The sequence below is a fragment of the Accipiter gentilis genome, chromosome Z (genome assembly GCF_929443795.1).
Source record: "Accipiter gentilis chromosome Z, bAccGen1.1, whole genome shotgun sequence".
Classification (NCBI taxonomy): domain Eukaryota; kingdom Metazoa; phylum Chordata; class Aves; order Accipitriformes; family Accipitridae; genus Astur; species Astur gentilis.
The window spans coordinates 76,985,861-77,000,554 of NC_064919.1; the positions used below are offsets into that span (position 1 = coordinate 76,985,861).

At 35.1% G+C, this 14,694-nt stretch overlaps 1 protein-coding gene across 3 annotated transcripts in view; it reads left to right on the forward strand.

The window, feature by feature from the left end:
- The window catches only part of ZFR (zinc finger RNA binding protein), a 50,387-nt gene extending 37,548 nt beyond the window's left edge, over positions 1-12,839 (forward strand). For 2 of the 3 annotated variants that reach the window (XM_049796009.1, XM_049796010.1), the window contains exons 15-20: positions 322-463; positions 5,441-5,538; positions 6,360-6,455; positions 9,416-9,527; positions 9,638-9,735; positions 10,483-12,839. In XM_049796009.1, the coding sequence (XP_049651966.1) occupies positions 322-463; positions 5,441-5,538; positions 6,360-6,455; positions 9,416-9,527; positions 9,638-9,735; positions 10,483-10,662 (726 nt within the window). In that variant the 3' untranslated portion in view covers positions 10,663-12,839. Of the gene's footprint in view, positions 1-321; positions 464-5,440; positions 5,539-6,359; positions 6,456-9,415; positions 9,528-9,637; positions 9,736-10,482 lie in introns of those variants that run through there. The other variant, XM_049796011.1, reaches the window with a different exon arrangement.
- The last annotated feature ends 1,855 nt before the right edge of the window (positions 12,840-14,694 follow it).

Consider the following 14,694-nt stretch of genomic DNA (forward strand, 5'->3'; position numbering starts at 1 on the left):
TAAGTGGCTCTGATGCTTTTCTTTATCTCAAACACTGTCAAGGTTCTTGTTATGTAACTTACTTGTATATGAGTTTCCTTTCTGGGTAGTTTTTTTTCTTTTGTAGGCTTTGTTTTTTCATTAATGATTTGGAAACAGTATGCAAGTCCATACATGTATCTTAATTGTGTATGCTGTGGTTTCTTTGAATACAGAGGTAACTGCTTTATATAATTATATTGCATTTCTGTCTTTCTGTTAAAAAGACTGTTGAAATCCGTTTTCTTCCCCATACTTTTATTGGCCACATGCTAATAGAAATTTCTGTTTCTTGATATTTAGGTAATAAGTCCTGAGAAATACGATATCAAGTGTGCAGTCCCAGAAGCAGCAATAATTTTAAATTCATGTGTGGAACCCAAAATGCAAGTGACTATCACACTGACATCTCCAGTCATTCGGGAGGAAAACATGAGGGATGGAGGTTGGGAAGTTGTTAAAGATGTTACTTCTTTCTCACCCGTTTTTTTATGTTTATCTATTCTGCTTAAGATGGCATTAAGGTCCTGGAAGGCAACATGCTGGCACATGTATTTGATCGGAAACCTTGTTTTTCAACAACCAGTCTTGGTAGAGAGCAGTTGGTTAAAATAAATGCTTATATGATGCGTTTATTTAATTTTTAAAATTTCTAACTTTATGTCCAACCTCAGCTTTCTGGAAAAGGTACAAACTTGACTATTTTTTCCTCTCTTTTAAAATTATGTGGAAAACTAAGTATTTCATAGCAAGTGGCTATAAACTGGCTTTCTAGAGCAGTCTTGCCCTAAGAGAAAGATTGTATGGTTTTAGAAGATCAAATCACATGTTTTTGGGTTTAAACTGGATCAGTATTGCCATCACTTACACATTCCAAATAGCAGCACCACTTAAAATGCACTTTTATAATACTTTTGATGATAACAGTGCTTCGAACTTTAAAAGAGAATGCGATTTTTTCCAGGTCTCTGAGGTTGCTTTTTGGTCTGGAGTGCTTTCTGAGTATATTTAGGCTCCTGGTATTACAATCAGTCTTCTATCCAACTGGCAAACCCAGATTAGTACAATAAGAAATGGCTTTGTCGTTGAGCTGAAGCAGAAGGTGGAGCTTGTAAATCAATTTACATTTCTGAAGTCCGCAGTTTCTCTGGTGCCAGCAGTGTTGCTTTAGGGTCTGTTCTGTAACACTTTCAAAGCTCCAAAAGCTTTTAAGCCAACAAGCATGATTAATGTCTGCAGTACATTGGTTCTTTTTGTTTACGGGTCAGATAAAATTAACTTTTGTTTCCTTTTAATCCTGTATTTTCATAGTTGAAAGAGATCATGGCAAACAGGGTTCTGGTGTTTGACAGTGAACCTACAAATAGGAAATCTGAGGCTATCTTAACATTTCTCATATGCAGGTTTAAAAAAAATTGTATGTGTGTATGTATACATGTGCTTGTGTATATACGTATTTATATAAGCCATGGAGGTTTTTTTATTTCATCTCATCATTACATGTCCTCTAAAATACTTGAGGTTTTTATATTGCATTAGTAAATGTCCTGTAGCTGTGACTAGTGCATTGTAAGCAAGCTGTGTTAACAAAGTCGTCCTTCATAATCAGAAAGAAAATTTCAAGATGCATTCTCTGGTTTGGATGACTTCTGAAGAGTCTTTAAGAGTGCTTTGTACATGATTTTTAAGCTGTGCATATTATTCCTAGCTATAAAGGCTTTGTACATGTACTGTCACACCCAACCGATTTTACTTTTTTGACAATCTAAGCCTAACATGACTCTTGGTTTGTGCTGAATATGACTTCACATATTATTTAAATTTGTAAAGAATACTTTAACTTAAAACATTTGATTATCGAATTAGGTTAACCATTGAATGAAGTTAACCATAAACACCACGTTTTTATCTTAATGTACTGTGCAAAAGTGCAATACTGATTCCTGCCACAATACTCAATTTCAGTTCAGTGGTTTCTGGCCTAAAATTCTATGATATGGACTAAAAATAAAATAAATTTCAAATTACTACTATCAATCCCTTAATTTGTGCCACCTAAAGGAAACAAATCTGTATTTTTGTCTGACCCACACTTGAGTTAAAATGATCATTGTGAGTTTATTCACTGCTGAATGCAGTACTGCCTCTAGGCAAGCAAAATCAAGTTAGATTTCTCTTCAAGACACTGAGCAGTATAAAATGGATGTGCAGAAAAGTTCACTTTGAAACTAGAGCAAATAGAAGACTGAATTGCAAATTATTGCAGCAAAGAAGGCCTTATACGAAGACTGCTGCTTATTTGCTGCAGAGTAACAGTACGTGTTTGTGTTTTTTCTTACTGCAGCTTCTCATGCTCTGTGTCTTACAATGGTTTAAAGTTTTCATTTTTTTTTAGCCCGCTTGGGGAGCTAGTTCAGGTGATAAGGAAGGCTTTACCGGAATAACCAGTTTGAGTAAAGATGAGACTGAGGCTTGCACATGGAGTAGAATCATGTTTGATATGTCATAATCCCATTACATGATAAAAGGCTAAAAAAAAAATACAGTGAAATAAAATCGTTAACCGCATAGCTACTGTTTCTTACAGTATTGTGCGTTTGACAGTTTACCGAATCTGATATACTCAAAGTACTCTAACCCCTGCTGTGGAATCTTTCCTTCAGCAAACAAAGTGTACATACTTATAAACACATATATGTGTGCGCGTGTGTCTTTTTTATCCTTAGCTAACAGCCCCGGTCCAAAGCCTTCTAGCAGAGGGACTTGATTCCTGTCAGGGGTTGCTGCCAAGACATCGGAAGGATTTTTGACCAAGGTTTTCTAAAGCTCAGTGTCACACCTGCCATGCTTTACAAAGGAGGGGGTTTGGATGCATAGTCCTAGCATCTATTGTTACTTCGTGTTTTGTTGGTTTTTTTTTTTCTTTCTTTTCTTTTTGTCTTTGTCTCTCTCCTAGAATTAAGCAGTGTTCACACTAGTCTTGAAATAGTTGACTGGGTAAAATGTATTTCACATAATAAAACTCACTGAAATTTATATACCTGTTAACTTTTAATGAAGAGGTAGTGTGGACACAGCATGTCTAACTGAAGATTAACCCCTTATATTTAGGCTAGTAATAAGTTATATAGGGTAAGAATTAATGCTTGTATTTTGTAAATTAATTCATTGTTTTGTCTTAGCTTAACAGGGTGGTAGATTAGGCATCTGAATTTAGTTAAATAGTCTTTAAGGGGTTAATCCTGAAATGTGAAACAGATGCAAAAATCCACAGATTAAATATTACAAGAGTTTCCTTAATACATCTTTTGAGTCAGTGTATTCTCAGTGCAATAGATGCCTTGGCAACTTCTGACTTTCAGAGTCTTTTTAAGTTTCAAGGGTGTTCGTATGATATGTATTAGAAGCACATTTTAGATTGGCATTTCCAGCACTGAGTAAAATTCTCTTCTGTGCATTTAAACTGTAATTCTTTTTAGTAAAACTATTTTCCAAATTGAAGTTTTTCAGAGCTAGAAGTAATTGGAGTTTCAAATTATGTAATGAATTATTGTGCTAAGAGTTTGCACAGTGTCACCTATTTGCATATTAGTTTTAGAAGAATGTAAACAATCGACTGATTAGGCTACTGAGCCCAACAACCCATATTTTTGTTTTTAATTTCTCAACCTTTGTCACTTTTTTCCCTCTCTGGGTTTTCTCTACTCCTTGTCTCTTACATCTAGGTTGTACTCATTCCATCAGTTATCTTACCTGGCACCTCTCTTGTATAGGTTTGGGTTTGGTTTGGGTTTTTTTTTGTTTGTTTGTTTGTTTTATTTTGTCTTAAAGGCAGTACCACTTTAAATGTCTTCATTTGCTCTGTAAATGCCTTGTTAGTGCAGATTTTCATCTTTCCACTTTAACATATAGTCCATAATTTTGAGTATCTGTGTGGGAAGATACCTATATTCTTTTCAGCTTTGTTCTTACTTTGAAATCCTGCCCCTCTTAGTGCTCTGCAGAGCAATGGGACTATCCTATAAAAATGCTCAAATCTGAATGTAGTACTTCAGATTAAATTTAATTATTATATTGCAAAGTTGTACCACCATGTTCATTCATGGCTTTTTAGCTCTCTATATAGTAAAGCATCCTAATATTTATTTCATATTTGTGTAAAATAGGTGGTTGCAGAGCTGTCTTTCTGCAGCATGCCTAAAAGCTTCTCATTGCGGGCATGTTTCGTGAGTCTCAAAATATTTTTTTTTAATGTTATTTTCTGACTTACCTAAATTTATATCTTGCTGGAGTAAGCTATAATGTTCCATACAGCCAGCTCCTGTGAAATGAATGCCATTGAGTGAGGACTTTCTGTTTCATCTTATCTGGTGTATCACCAGTTATGCTACCAATATACTTTATTACTCACAGTAGCCATTTTCATAATCAGTAAAACAAAGAACTTTTAAAGCTGATCACAACATTGTATCTGTACAATTTTTAAGTAACCCAAGGATACTATTTCGCATTGTTCAGTGGTTCCAGTTTCATTGATTAAACCACTTCCAAAAGGGCCTGTGGTCTCTTCCTTTTTGGTAACAAAGCAATCAGCTTGGTAATTAAATCCTTTTCTGAACATTTAAATGTACAAGATTTACTGTATTTTCTTTATCTTTCAGACATTCTGCTTTGTTTTTTTAAACTATTCCTTGCTTTTCTTTTTCCTGATGAATCTTAAGTAAAGCAGTCCCTTTTCAGATCCTTCCTTGCATCCTAAATGATATTGGAGCACATATATTATGGGCCAAGGAATTTTATTTATATGAGTAAGAGAGAGGTACTAGAAAGTAACGGAACACTGTAATATTGAAGAACATTTCACATTCTTTAGTCAGGTTTTTAACCCAAAATAATTTCAAGTTTAAGGTATAATAAAAATAACATCATTACTAAACATCTAGTGCTTTAAGATTTGTTATACTTAGTCTTTCTTTTAAGAGCAGTTCCCAATAGTGACCATTAAAATTTACAAGAAACTAAGTTGGAATGTTTCTACTTGGTTAAAGTGGATTTTTGTGTTCCTTCTGTCTTGTGTTCTCTGTGCTGGTGCACTGTGTCCAACCATCCTTCCTTCAGTATTTAATTTTAGGGGATACATGTTTTTTCAGTGTTAGCTTAAATAAAGAAGTACTACGCATTGCATAATCCGCAATGCATTTGAAAATAACCTCAGAGCTAAAGTATAATATGCTCTTGATCTTCATACTGGGTTGATGCCCTAATCCTAATTGAATGGCTTTTGTTGAACATTTACATTTGTTGTTCAAGGGTTTAAACTTTAAATGGCATGTGTGACATTGAAGCTACTTTAAGGAAGTGTGGTGCTCACCTGGTCAAACACCCATTCCTCACTGCATTTTGCCAATTCAATCCATTTTAGATGTAACCTCGGGTATGGTGAAAGACCCACCGGACGTCTTGGACAGGCAAAAATGCCTTGACGCTCTGGCTGCTCTACGCCACGCTAAGTGGTTCCAGGTTCGGAACATCATTTTACTTTCTTCTTGTAGCCTTATGAGAGATTAGTTCAGTTGCAATATAAATGTTTAATTGTGTGAAAACACTCAGCGTTGTTCATTCTAATAATACTTAATATTTTTCTGGTCCCTAAATTTAAATGTAGAAGGTTGAGTATGGAGGAACTGCTTTATGCAGTTATTGCTCATTTGACATGATTTTTTTTTCTGGTCATTGAGAAGGCGATGTTGAAAGCTTGACTCGCTTGGGGTGATCATATGTTGTATATTTGTTATATATTCCATAAGGCTGCAGAGTAACTTTGCTTTAAATAATGGAATATGTGTTTAAAGCTTTGTGTTTAGATTTAAGACTTTTTCTTCCTATTTCTTTAAGTGCATTAAGTGTAGGGAATGAAAGGTGAGAAGCAACTGTTTGGTTTAGTGACTTTGCATTCTGGCAAAGGCACAATAAAGAAACCAAACAGATTCCCTTGACCTTTCAGTCTCTATACCTATTTCTTAGATCTTTACTTTATCCTTTTTATTTCTAATATAGAAAGATACTGTATTTATTGTTACAAGTGAACATAGGTCAAAGTGTATAGGGGATCAAGAAATGTTATTCTTGTATAACCTGTGCACTTTGACTTCTACCACCTTTAATTACTAACCCTGTATAAAATACTGCTGTAAATGGCAGCTCATGGAATAAAGTTGTAGAATGATTTGTTTCAATCTTGTATCTGAGCTTCCATTGAACAGTGGTGTTTTAGTCTTTCAACAAGTCCTATTTGCCGTAGGTGCTGGGATTAATTAATTTGATTTTGTATTGCTCTCAAGGCTAGAGCTAATGGTCTGCAGTCCTGTGTGATTATCATACGTATTCTTCGTGACCTCTGTCAGCGGGTTCCAACTTGGTCTGATTTTCCAAGCTGGGTGAGTAATGTTCTTTTGAATGAGTCTTTTTAATACACGTGGTACTGCAAATAAAGCATAGGGAAGTGTTACTACAGTTTTTAAATGTAGACTTTTTCAAGAAGAAATGTAGGGGTTTGTTTGGGGGTTTTGATTTTTTTTTTTTTTCCCCTGACAAATAATCCAGATTCCCTCTAAAAATGTTCTGAGATTTTGTCATTTGGAGCTGGAATTTATTTTTTTTTCCAAAAGGAATATTCTTGTTCTTTTGTACTCTTTGGGGGTAGCATTATTATTCTAGATTTTAGCATTTTTTCCCCTTTACTCTGTATAAAAGAATCTAATTTTTTCTAACGACCTACTCCAAATTGCTTGGAGTTTACTGAAACCTACTTAAAATTTCAACTGTGCCCAGATAGTTCTGTGATAACAGAAAGGCTACTTGAAAGAATAAATCACAGTAATTTCTGTGTTTGTTAGTATGTCCCTTCTTCAAGATGAAATACTACAGTAATTCAGTACAGTCTGTGGGTGTGTCACCATTAGCATTTTAATCAGTGTCAATTACATCTCTAGGTTGTATTGTGTTACCTCTCTTAATTCTTGCAGCCAAGTGTTCTTGGAGCATTCCTTTTGCATGGACTATCTTAAATGATGCTCTCCATGAGTGCCATGTGTGCTCCAAATATTAACAGTTGTTCACTGAAACAGGTATCCTGTGGAAGTAAACTTAGCTCTGACTGTTACACTTCACAGACCAAATCCTGTTGCACTGTGCTGAGTCCTTTTCAGTTTTGGCAGAAAGAGCTCTAACATTGTCAAGGCAGTTTGAGCAGTTGGCATTATTTCAACGAGAAATGTTTTACAACTGTACTAAGCTTGCAGACAATTTTCTGAAATTACTTCTGATAACATTTATTGCTTCTGGAAAAAATGTGAGGCAGTTATTTCTGGTTTTTAAATAGTTAAAGTAAAAAAATTTAGTGCCAGTTTCTGTGTTATGTTTCCTGAAAGATACAGTGTACAAACATAGCTTAAAAGAAGCAAAGTATGTAAGTGCCTACTATCACTATGATACTGAGTTGCCAAAGAATAAACCCTGCATACCTGTAGAAAAGCATCCTTAGAACTATTGCAACACACAGCAGGCACATAAATGAAGAACAGGGCATGTTTTTTCTTATTTCTCACATTATCTGTTCTAAGGCACATCCAGAAGGGAAGAAAGGTGTGAAGCAGTGTGTCAGGCCTAGCTGTGTCTCAGTTGTCTCCAAAAGTGATTCCCGATTTGCTCATGGTACCTGATGCATTGTCAGTGACATGGATCAACATTGAAGTCTGTGTAGTCAGCTGTTTTTTTGGCCCGTTGGCAAAGTCTTACTGATGAAAACAATGACAGAATGAAAATGGTGATTTTAAATATATGTAATTTCCGCCAGCCATGGATGGAATTTCATAGATTGAAGGAATATATTTTTTTGGATACAGAACTTCTCCTAACCTGTATGCTATAGAAGCCTGTTACAAACCAAAGAGGTGCCAGAGCTTCTCAAAAAGAACCTAGGTAGTTGTAAAAATAGAAGATACTAGGAAATCTAAATGTAGACATTAGTAGCACCCTCTTCATGTACCTAAAAATAAAAACTAAATTAGGATAATTTTGTCAGGTTCCTACAAGTTAGAAGGAATTATTATTCAAGGCTGGTTTTTCAAATTTGAAATCCAGCCTTTCATGCACATAAACACCAGGGCATCATAGCTGACATTTTCCTAGGATTAAGTTTTAGACTTTAGTGTATGAGGATCCAAAAGAACTAGACTTGAATAAATGGAAAAACATGATCTGCTTTTTTTCTTTCGTGCTGTATTTTGCATCATACTTGAAAGCAACTAAGTTACTGTTGCTAAATCCTGAGTGGTACTGTGGGAATATGGAAATACCATGCTCAAGAATTGAAATGTGTCAGTTAAATGGAACTAAAATAGAAAGGCATGGGCACCCTTAGTGAAGGTTTGTAATCAACGCTGCATATAGTTACTGGCATGCATCACAATAGGCATTTACTCCTGGAAAGTAAAAGTAAAAATTTGAACAACTGTAAACTTGATGGTGAGGGGGAGGGCCAAAAAACCCACAAAGAACCAAGAGAGACATATTGTTTGAGAATTAAACTTGCCAAGGAGGCACTATTGAACTATCTATTTAATGCTGAAAAAAACCTAAGGAAAGCTATTCTTTACTTGTACAAATATCTTTCATGGGTTTTTCTGGAAAAAATAGTGTCTACTAAAAGTAAACAGTGGCAATATTTACAGAAAAAATATTTAATATACAGTTAATAATTTGAACCATTTAAATATCAAATAATGTATAAATTTTAGAAAACCTGTTTATCATCAAGGTTTTTTTACACTTCTTTAACATCTGAGTTAGTGTTATCCTATAACCGGAGAAAACTTGCTGTGAACTTCAGTTTTGCTAAACTGAAGAAGTAGTAACCACTTAAATGTTAAAAGATCATTACATTTTTGATACTTAAGTTTCTGTACTCCTGTAGAAAGAATTTATTTTTCTATAGCATCCTGTTAATTTCATTAGCTATACTGTGTGCTGTTTATTCCTGTGGCTGACAGATTTAGGTGACCCATCATGTTTCATACCCTCTCAAAAAATGGCTGGACAAGTTGTCTACTTACATACGTGGGCTACTACTGTATAAATTTCTACAAAACTTTTGAACGACTTGTGATGAGAAGCAGCATATCTGTGTCAGTACTCAACATTGATCTTGCACCAGCTTCCTTCTTATTCATCTTTATAAAATACTGATTTTTTTTTCCATTTTAACTGAAAGTGTTCTATGATGTGTAATGTTCTTCAGAATTCCTGATTCAGAAGTTCTGTACTGAACAACGGTAGCAGCTTTTTTCTGTTTAAATCAGTCTTCTAAATCGGCTGGATTTTCTTATTGTTGGTGTAGGCTATGGAGCTGCTCGTGGAAAAAGCGATTAGCAGCGCTACTGGACCACAGAGTCCTGGGGATGCACTGAGAAGAGTTTTTGAGTGTATATCTTCAGGAATCATCCTTAAAGGCAAGTTGCATTTGATCAGTGTCTGTATACTTATGCTTACCTACTGTAAAATATCTAGTCTTGGTTGAAATAAGGTGGCGATGTGCTGCTAATTAGCCTAACCATTGTAGGTGGTCCTGGCCTTCTGGACCCTTGTGAAAAAGATCCTTTTGATACACTTGCTGTAATGACAGATCAGCAACGAGAGGATATTACTTCAAGTGCACAGGTAAGGAAACGTGTGAAGTAACTAAATTTGATGGCTGGGTTTTGGGGTGGGTTTTGGTTTGCTTTGTGTTTTGTTTTTGTGGTTTTTTAAATGGAGCTATATGGTGGACATTAATTTTCGTTTCTTAGAATACAAGAGTCCGGTCTTATCAGACTTAAGCTAGGCAATTAACATGTCACAGCAGAGGATGTATAATAGTGTTCATTTTTGCACTAAAATTAACATATTTTCCTGAAAAGTTTGAAGCACTCCCATCTATATACACATCTGTAAAGATGCTCGCTCTACAGTAGTGTGTTACAAGATTTAAAATTACATTGGCATTTAATATTTTATAAATAAATCTGTGTAAGTTTAATTTTTAATATTTATTGTATCCAGTTACAGTATTGACCATTCACGCTTGCAGCTTAAGAGGTTACTGCGTCTACCTCTTCGTTTGATCCTTTTGCCAAAGATTACTAACGTGCAATGGGACATGTGAGAAGCCTTGGCTGCTTCAGTTCAAGTCCAGCGGCTAAAACACATACATGTACATTATTTTTAAGCTAAGATGATGTACTTTGTACAGAAGCAGCAAATGTGGCACACACGTTTTATTGTGTTGACTTTGTAGGGAGAAGGAAGAGGGGATAATGATAAGGATAATATCATACACCATTAACGTTCTTCATTAATTGTTTGACAAAGTACTCAAAATCTACATTTGTTTCTAACAGAAATACTTTCTTTCTACCCTTTTTCTAGTTTGCACTGAGACTCCTTGCATTCCGTCAAATACACAAAGTTTTAGGAATGGATCCATTACCACAGATGAATCAACGCTTCAACATCCATAATAATCGTAAAAGGAGAAGGGACAGTGATGGGGTTGATGGATTTGAAGCAGAGGGAAAAAAAGACAAAAAAGATTATGATAATTTTTAAAAATGTTTGTCGTCAGTGCTAAGATCGAAGGTGATAAAAAGTCCATTTGTTGCCTTGCTTTTACTTCATTCATAATAATGTCTGTTTAAAACATCCAAAACCAAATTAGGAATTAGATTTGGAAGAGAACAACCTAGCTCTTCTGTGAGGTTCTGAATATTTTAATGGATGTACTGTACCAGACAAATTATGGATGGAAAGACCGCAAATGGAAACTCTGTTGTATGAAAAAACAGTTTTCCCTCACTGCGTTTTCTTTAAATGTGTTGCTAACTTTAGTAACTTTTCTTCTTTTTTTTGTCTTTTTTATTAACAAGTGTGTTGTCTTCTTATCTTGACTATTTAATGCAGCATTTGTGCTTCTGTTGCTATGTGTATTTTGACTTTTTATTTAGAATGGTTTTTGTTTGCCTTTGACACTAGTTGTATAAGTTACTTTCTTAGATAGTATAAACTGTTCCCCTCCCAATTAATATTTTACAGAACTTTTTTTGTAAAGTGAGACTGCAGGATTATGTTTTTTTCTAAATGTGAAGGGGTTACAACACATAATTATCCTGCCATTTGAGTGCTCAGAATTAAATGTTCTTGCCAATCTTGTGGCATTTGTCTCCTTAGTGTGATATAACAGTGTAATTAAGACAAATTTGTGTTAATCTAATCAAGTTTGCTGTTAGTTGTGCATTAGCAGTATAAAAGCTAATATATACAGTATGGTCTTGCAACAGTTTTAAAGCAGCTGCATAATTGATCAAAGTTTTGCATGATGTTTTTAATAGAAGGGCTTTTAAAACTATGATTTTAGGTTAAATGCGTAGGTCTTTGTATGATTGACTTTGTGACATAGCAAGGCCAAAAAATAACTTTCTGAATTTATTTTCTCAACATACAAACAGAAGTGGGCATTTCCCATTCAGACAAAGTTAGTCATTCTTTTCAGTCAACTTTGTCAGTATGATATTAATGCCTCTCAGCCCTTAAAATAAATGTTTGTCCTATCAGTGCCTGTGAGGTTATTCCTTATAGCTATTCCTGTATAAACTTTCTGTGATTTTTTCAATAATTCAAATTTTAAAAGTGAAGTATTACTGAAAAAGTGAAGGTTATCAAAGAAAAAACCCAGAAAATTATTTGATGTGGCCATAGTGTATGCTTATGTTTCTTTCAAAAAGCTAAATATAGCAGTGGTGTAAGTAAAGTTACATCATACTGTTGATGTATGCTCTGGTACACAGGTGTGATTTGTTGTCACAGCACTACAGTGGAATACACAAAACCTAAAATTTATTAAATTACTAAAGTTCATTATACACTGGAAACTGAAGTTTCACTCATTCTGTTCAATGTCTATTAGCTTTGTTGCAAACCCATAAGACGTAGATTAACATAGACTAACATTCCGGTAACTACTTTATCAATGGCTGTAGGAGAGTATCGCACATTACAAAGATCATTTGTTATTTCTGGTACCATTTATTAAAAAACCCTTTTGTTCCATTTTGAGGTCAAATTTATCTTTGACCATTTTAGTAAGCAACTCCTGGAGTAGGGGGATGTTTCTGTTTGCAACACTTAACTGCTAACAGCATGGGCCTATGGAATAAAAATACAGTATTTTAGAAAAATAGAGGGAGTCTAAAGACTTAAAAATATAATGCAGTGTTCTTCAAGCATTGGAGTGCAATTTTTAAGGGAGTGATTATTAGTGGTTAGCAAATAAAAGGAAAGCTTTCTCATTGTAGGAAAGATTTCTTACTAATTTCAGCATCAGAAATACAGAAAGCAGAAATGCTTTAAAGTTACTTTAAAAAAAGATTGCACTAGTTTGTGTTGTTCAGCCTTCATGCATAGCTCCAAGCATATGCTTGTTCTTAGTCTTTTTTTAAGAGGCTATCTTGCTGCCATGGTGTCTAGTTAGCCATTACTATTTATTTTGAAAGCTACAGGTGCTATTCATGTGGCTAGTTCAACTCCATACCAAAGTTTCTTTCCTCATAAAGCAAACTTGTCTATTCAGGCGTGTGACTCTAAAATTCAGGATTAAAAAGGTCAAAGGTGTATGTTGGATTTCCTGTATTTTTGTTCTGCTGGCTTTTAACTCTTAACCGGTTTCTGGATCTTTTGAAATATTGTATACTTAAAGTGATTCCACATTAAATATGAAGCTGTGACCATGATTTTTGCGCTGTGTGGTGAAGAGTGAATTTGCAGTTTGTTTCTGGTTTTCCTATCGTGTTTTAATGGGCTATTTTAGGTAGCTTCTGACTCTTGTTAATTTAAGAAGAATGGAAAAACAAAAGGTTTTAAAAAGGACAGAGCTAGCTTTGACTTTCAATATTCACTGTGCACCTAGGAAGATAAAACTGAGACCAAGTAATCAACTTATGAACAAGTAATCATTTTAATACCCTGTGTTTTGTAGTGCTAGCAGTTTTACTAATAAGCAGTGTTTGCCTTTTTTATTCAGCAGTGCTGTGTGTTAAATCTCAAAATTCCAGACACCATAGTCATCATACACAAATGAGAAATGTACACAGCAAGAATTTTCCCCTCAGTGCTCACCTTAGAGGAACAGTTTGTGAATATGTGAGCTGTTCTGTGTTGAAGCTTTTTCAAACTTTGACTTGTGTGCCTAGTTGTTAAGTGCATCCTGTCTGTGAGCAGTGTGGTTTCACATGGAAACCTGTGTAGAGGCATTGATAGAAATTAAAGTCTGTTGGACATAGTCCATCAACTTCTTGCCCTTTTATGAAATTCTAGATGAACTGTTAATCTTACAGGGCTATTGAATGTGATTTGCTGCTTCTATTTTTAGACTTATTTCACTACTCAGAAGTGATTTAATAGTACTTAAAATTGTTGTACCTAGCAAGTTTCTGAGAGTTGAAATCAACTTTAAATATTCCTACAACAATTTCTATGCATATTTAACATTCTTGTTGCCGGTTGAGTATCTGCTGATCATTAGTCTGTTAAGTATTCATACAATGATGAATTCATTTCTTTATTAAACAATTAAGACTTGTTTGGACTACCCAAATGGATTTTAATAGCTGTCGTGGTTTAACTCGGCAGGCAGCTAAACACCACACAGCCTCTTGCTCATCGCGCCCCCCCCCCCCCGCCAGTGGTGTGAGGGCAAGAATCAGAAGAAAAAAAAAGTAAAACTCATGCATTGAGACAAAGGCAGTTTACTAGGACAGAAAAGGACGGGAAAATAATAATAATAAAAGAATTAGAATATACAAAACAAGTGTTGTACAATGCACTTGCTCAGTTGTACAATGCAGTTGCTCACCACCCACCAACAGATGCCCAGCCAGTTCCCAAGCAGCGGCCCCCAGCCAACTTTCTCCTAGTTTATATACAGGGCATGACGTCATATGATCTGGAATACCCCTCTGGTCAGTTGGGGTCAGGTGTCCCAACTGTGTCGCCCCCCCCAACTTCATGTGTACCCCCAGCCTGCTCGCTGGTGTGGTGGGGTGAGGAGCAGAAAAGTCCTCAGCTTAGTGTAAACACTGCTTAGCAACAACTAAAACATCAGTGTATTACCAATATTATTCTCATCCTAAATCCAAAGCACAGCACTATACCAGCTACTAGGAGGAAAACTAACTCTATCCCATCCAAAACCAGGACAATAGCATAGCATTAATAGAGGAAAAAACAGTAGCAGGCACAATTTGCAATCTGTTTTTTTCCACTTACGTTGTAGGTTTACAAAATATAGTGATAAATTCAACAAAAACATCTGTTTTCTTTCTGTTTGTTTTTTTTCTTCTTTTTTTTTTCTGACAGCTGTAAGCCAAAGATCTTACTAGCCAAAAAGGCTAGCAAATTAAATATCTCCCGAGAGATTCTTTTATAAATCTTCTCAAGAGTTCTTTTTTCCTTCAGCATGGTATTTCTCAGCTTTTTTAAAATTAAACACTTACATGGCTTTTTGGGGAGGAAGAAAAATCCAAGGAGTGTCATCTACAGAGTTACCACAATGGTTTTGATTTACATCCAAATAAAAATCAGGCTTAG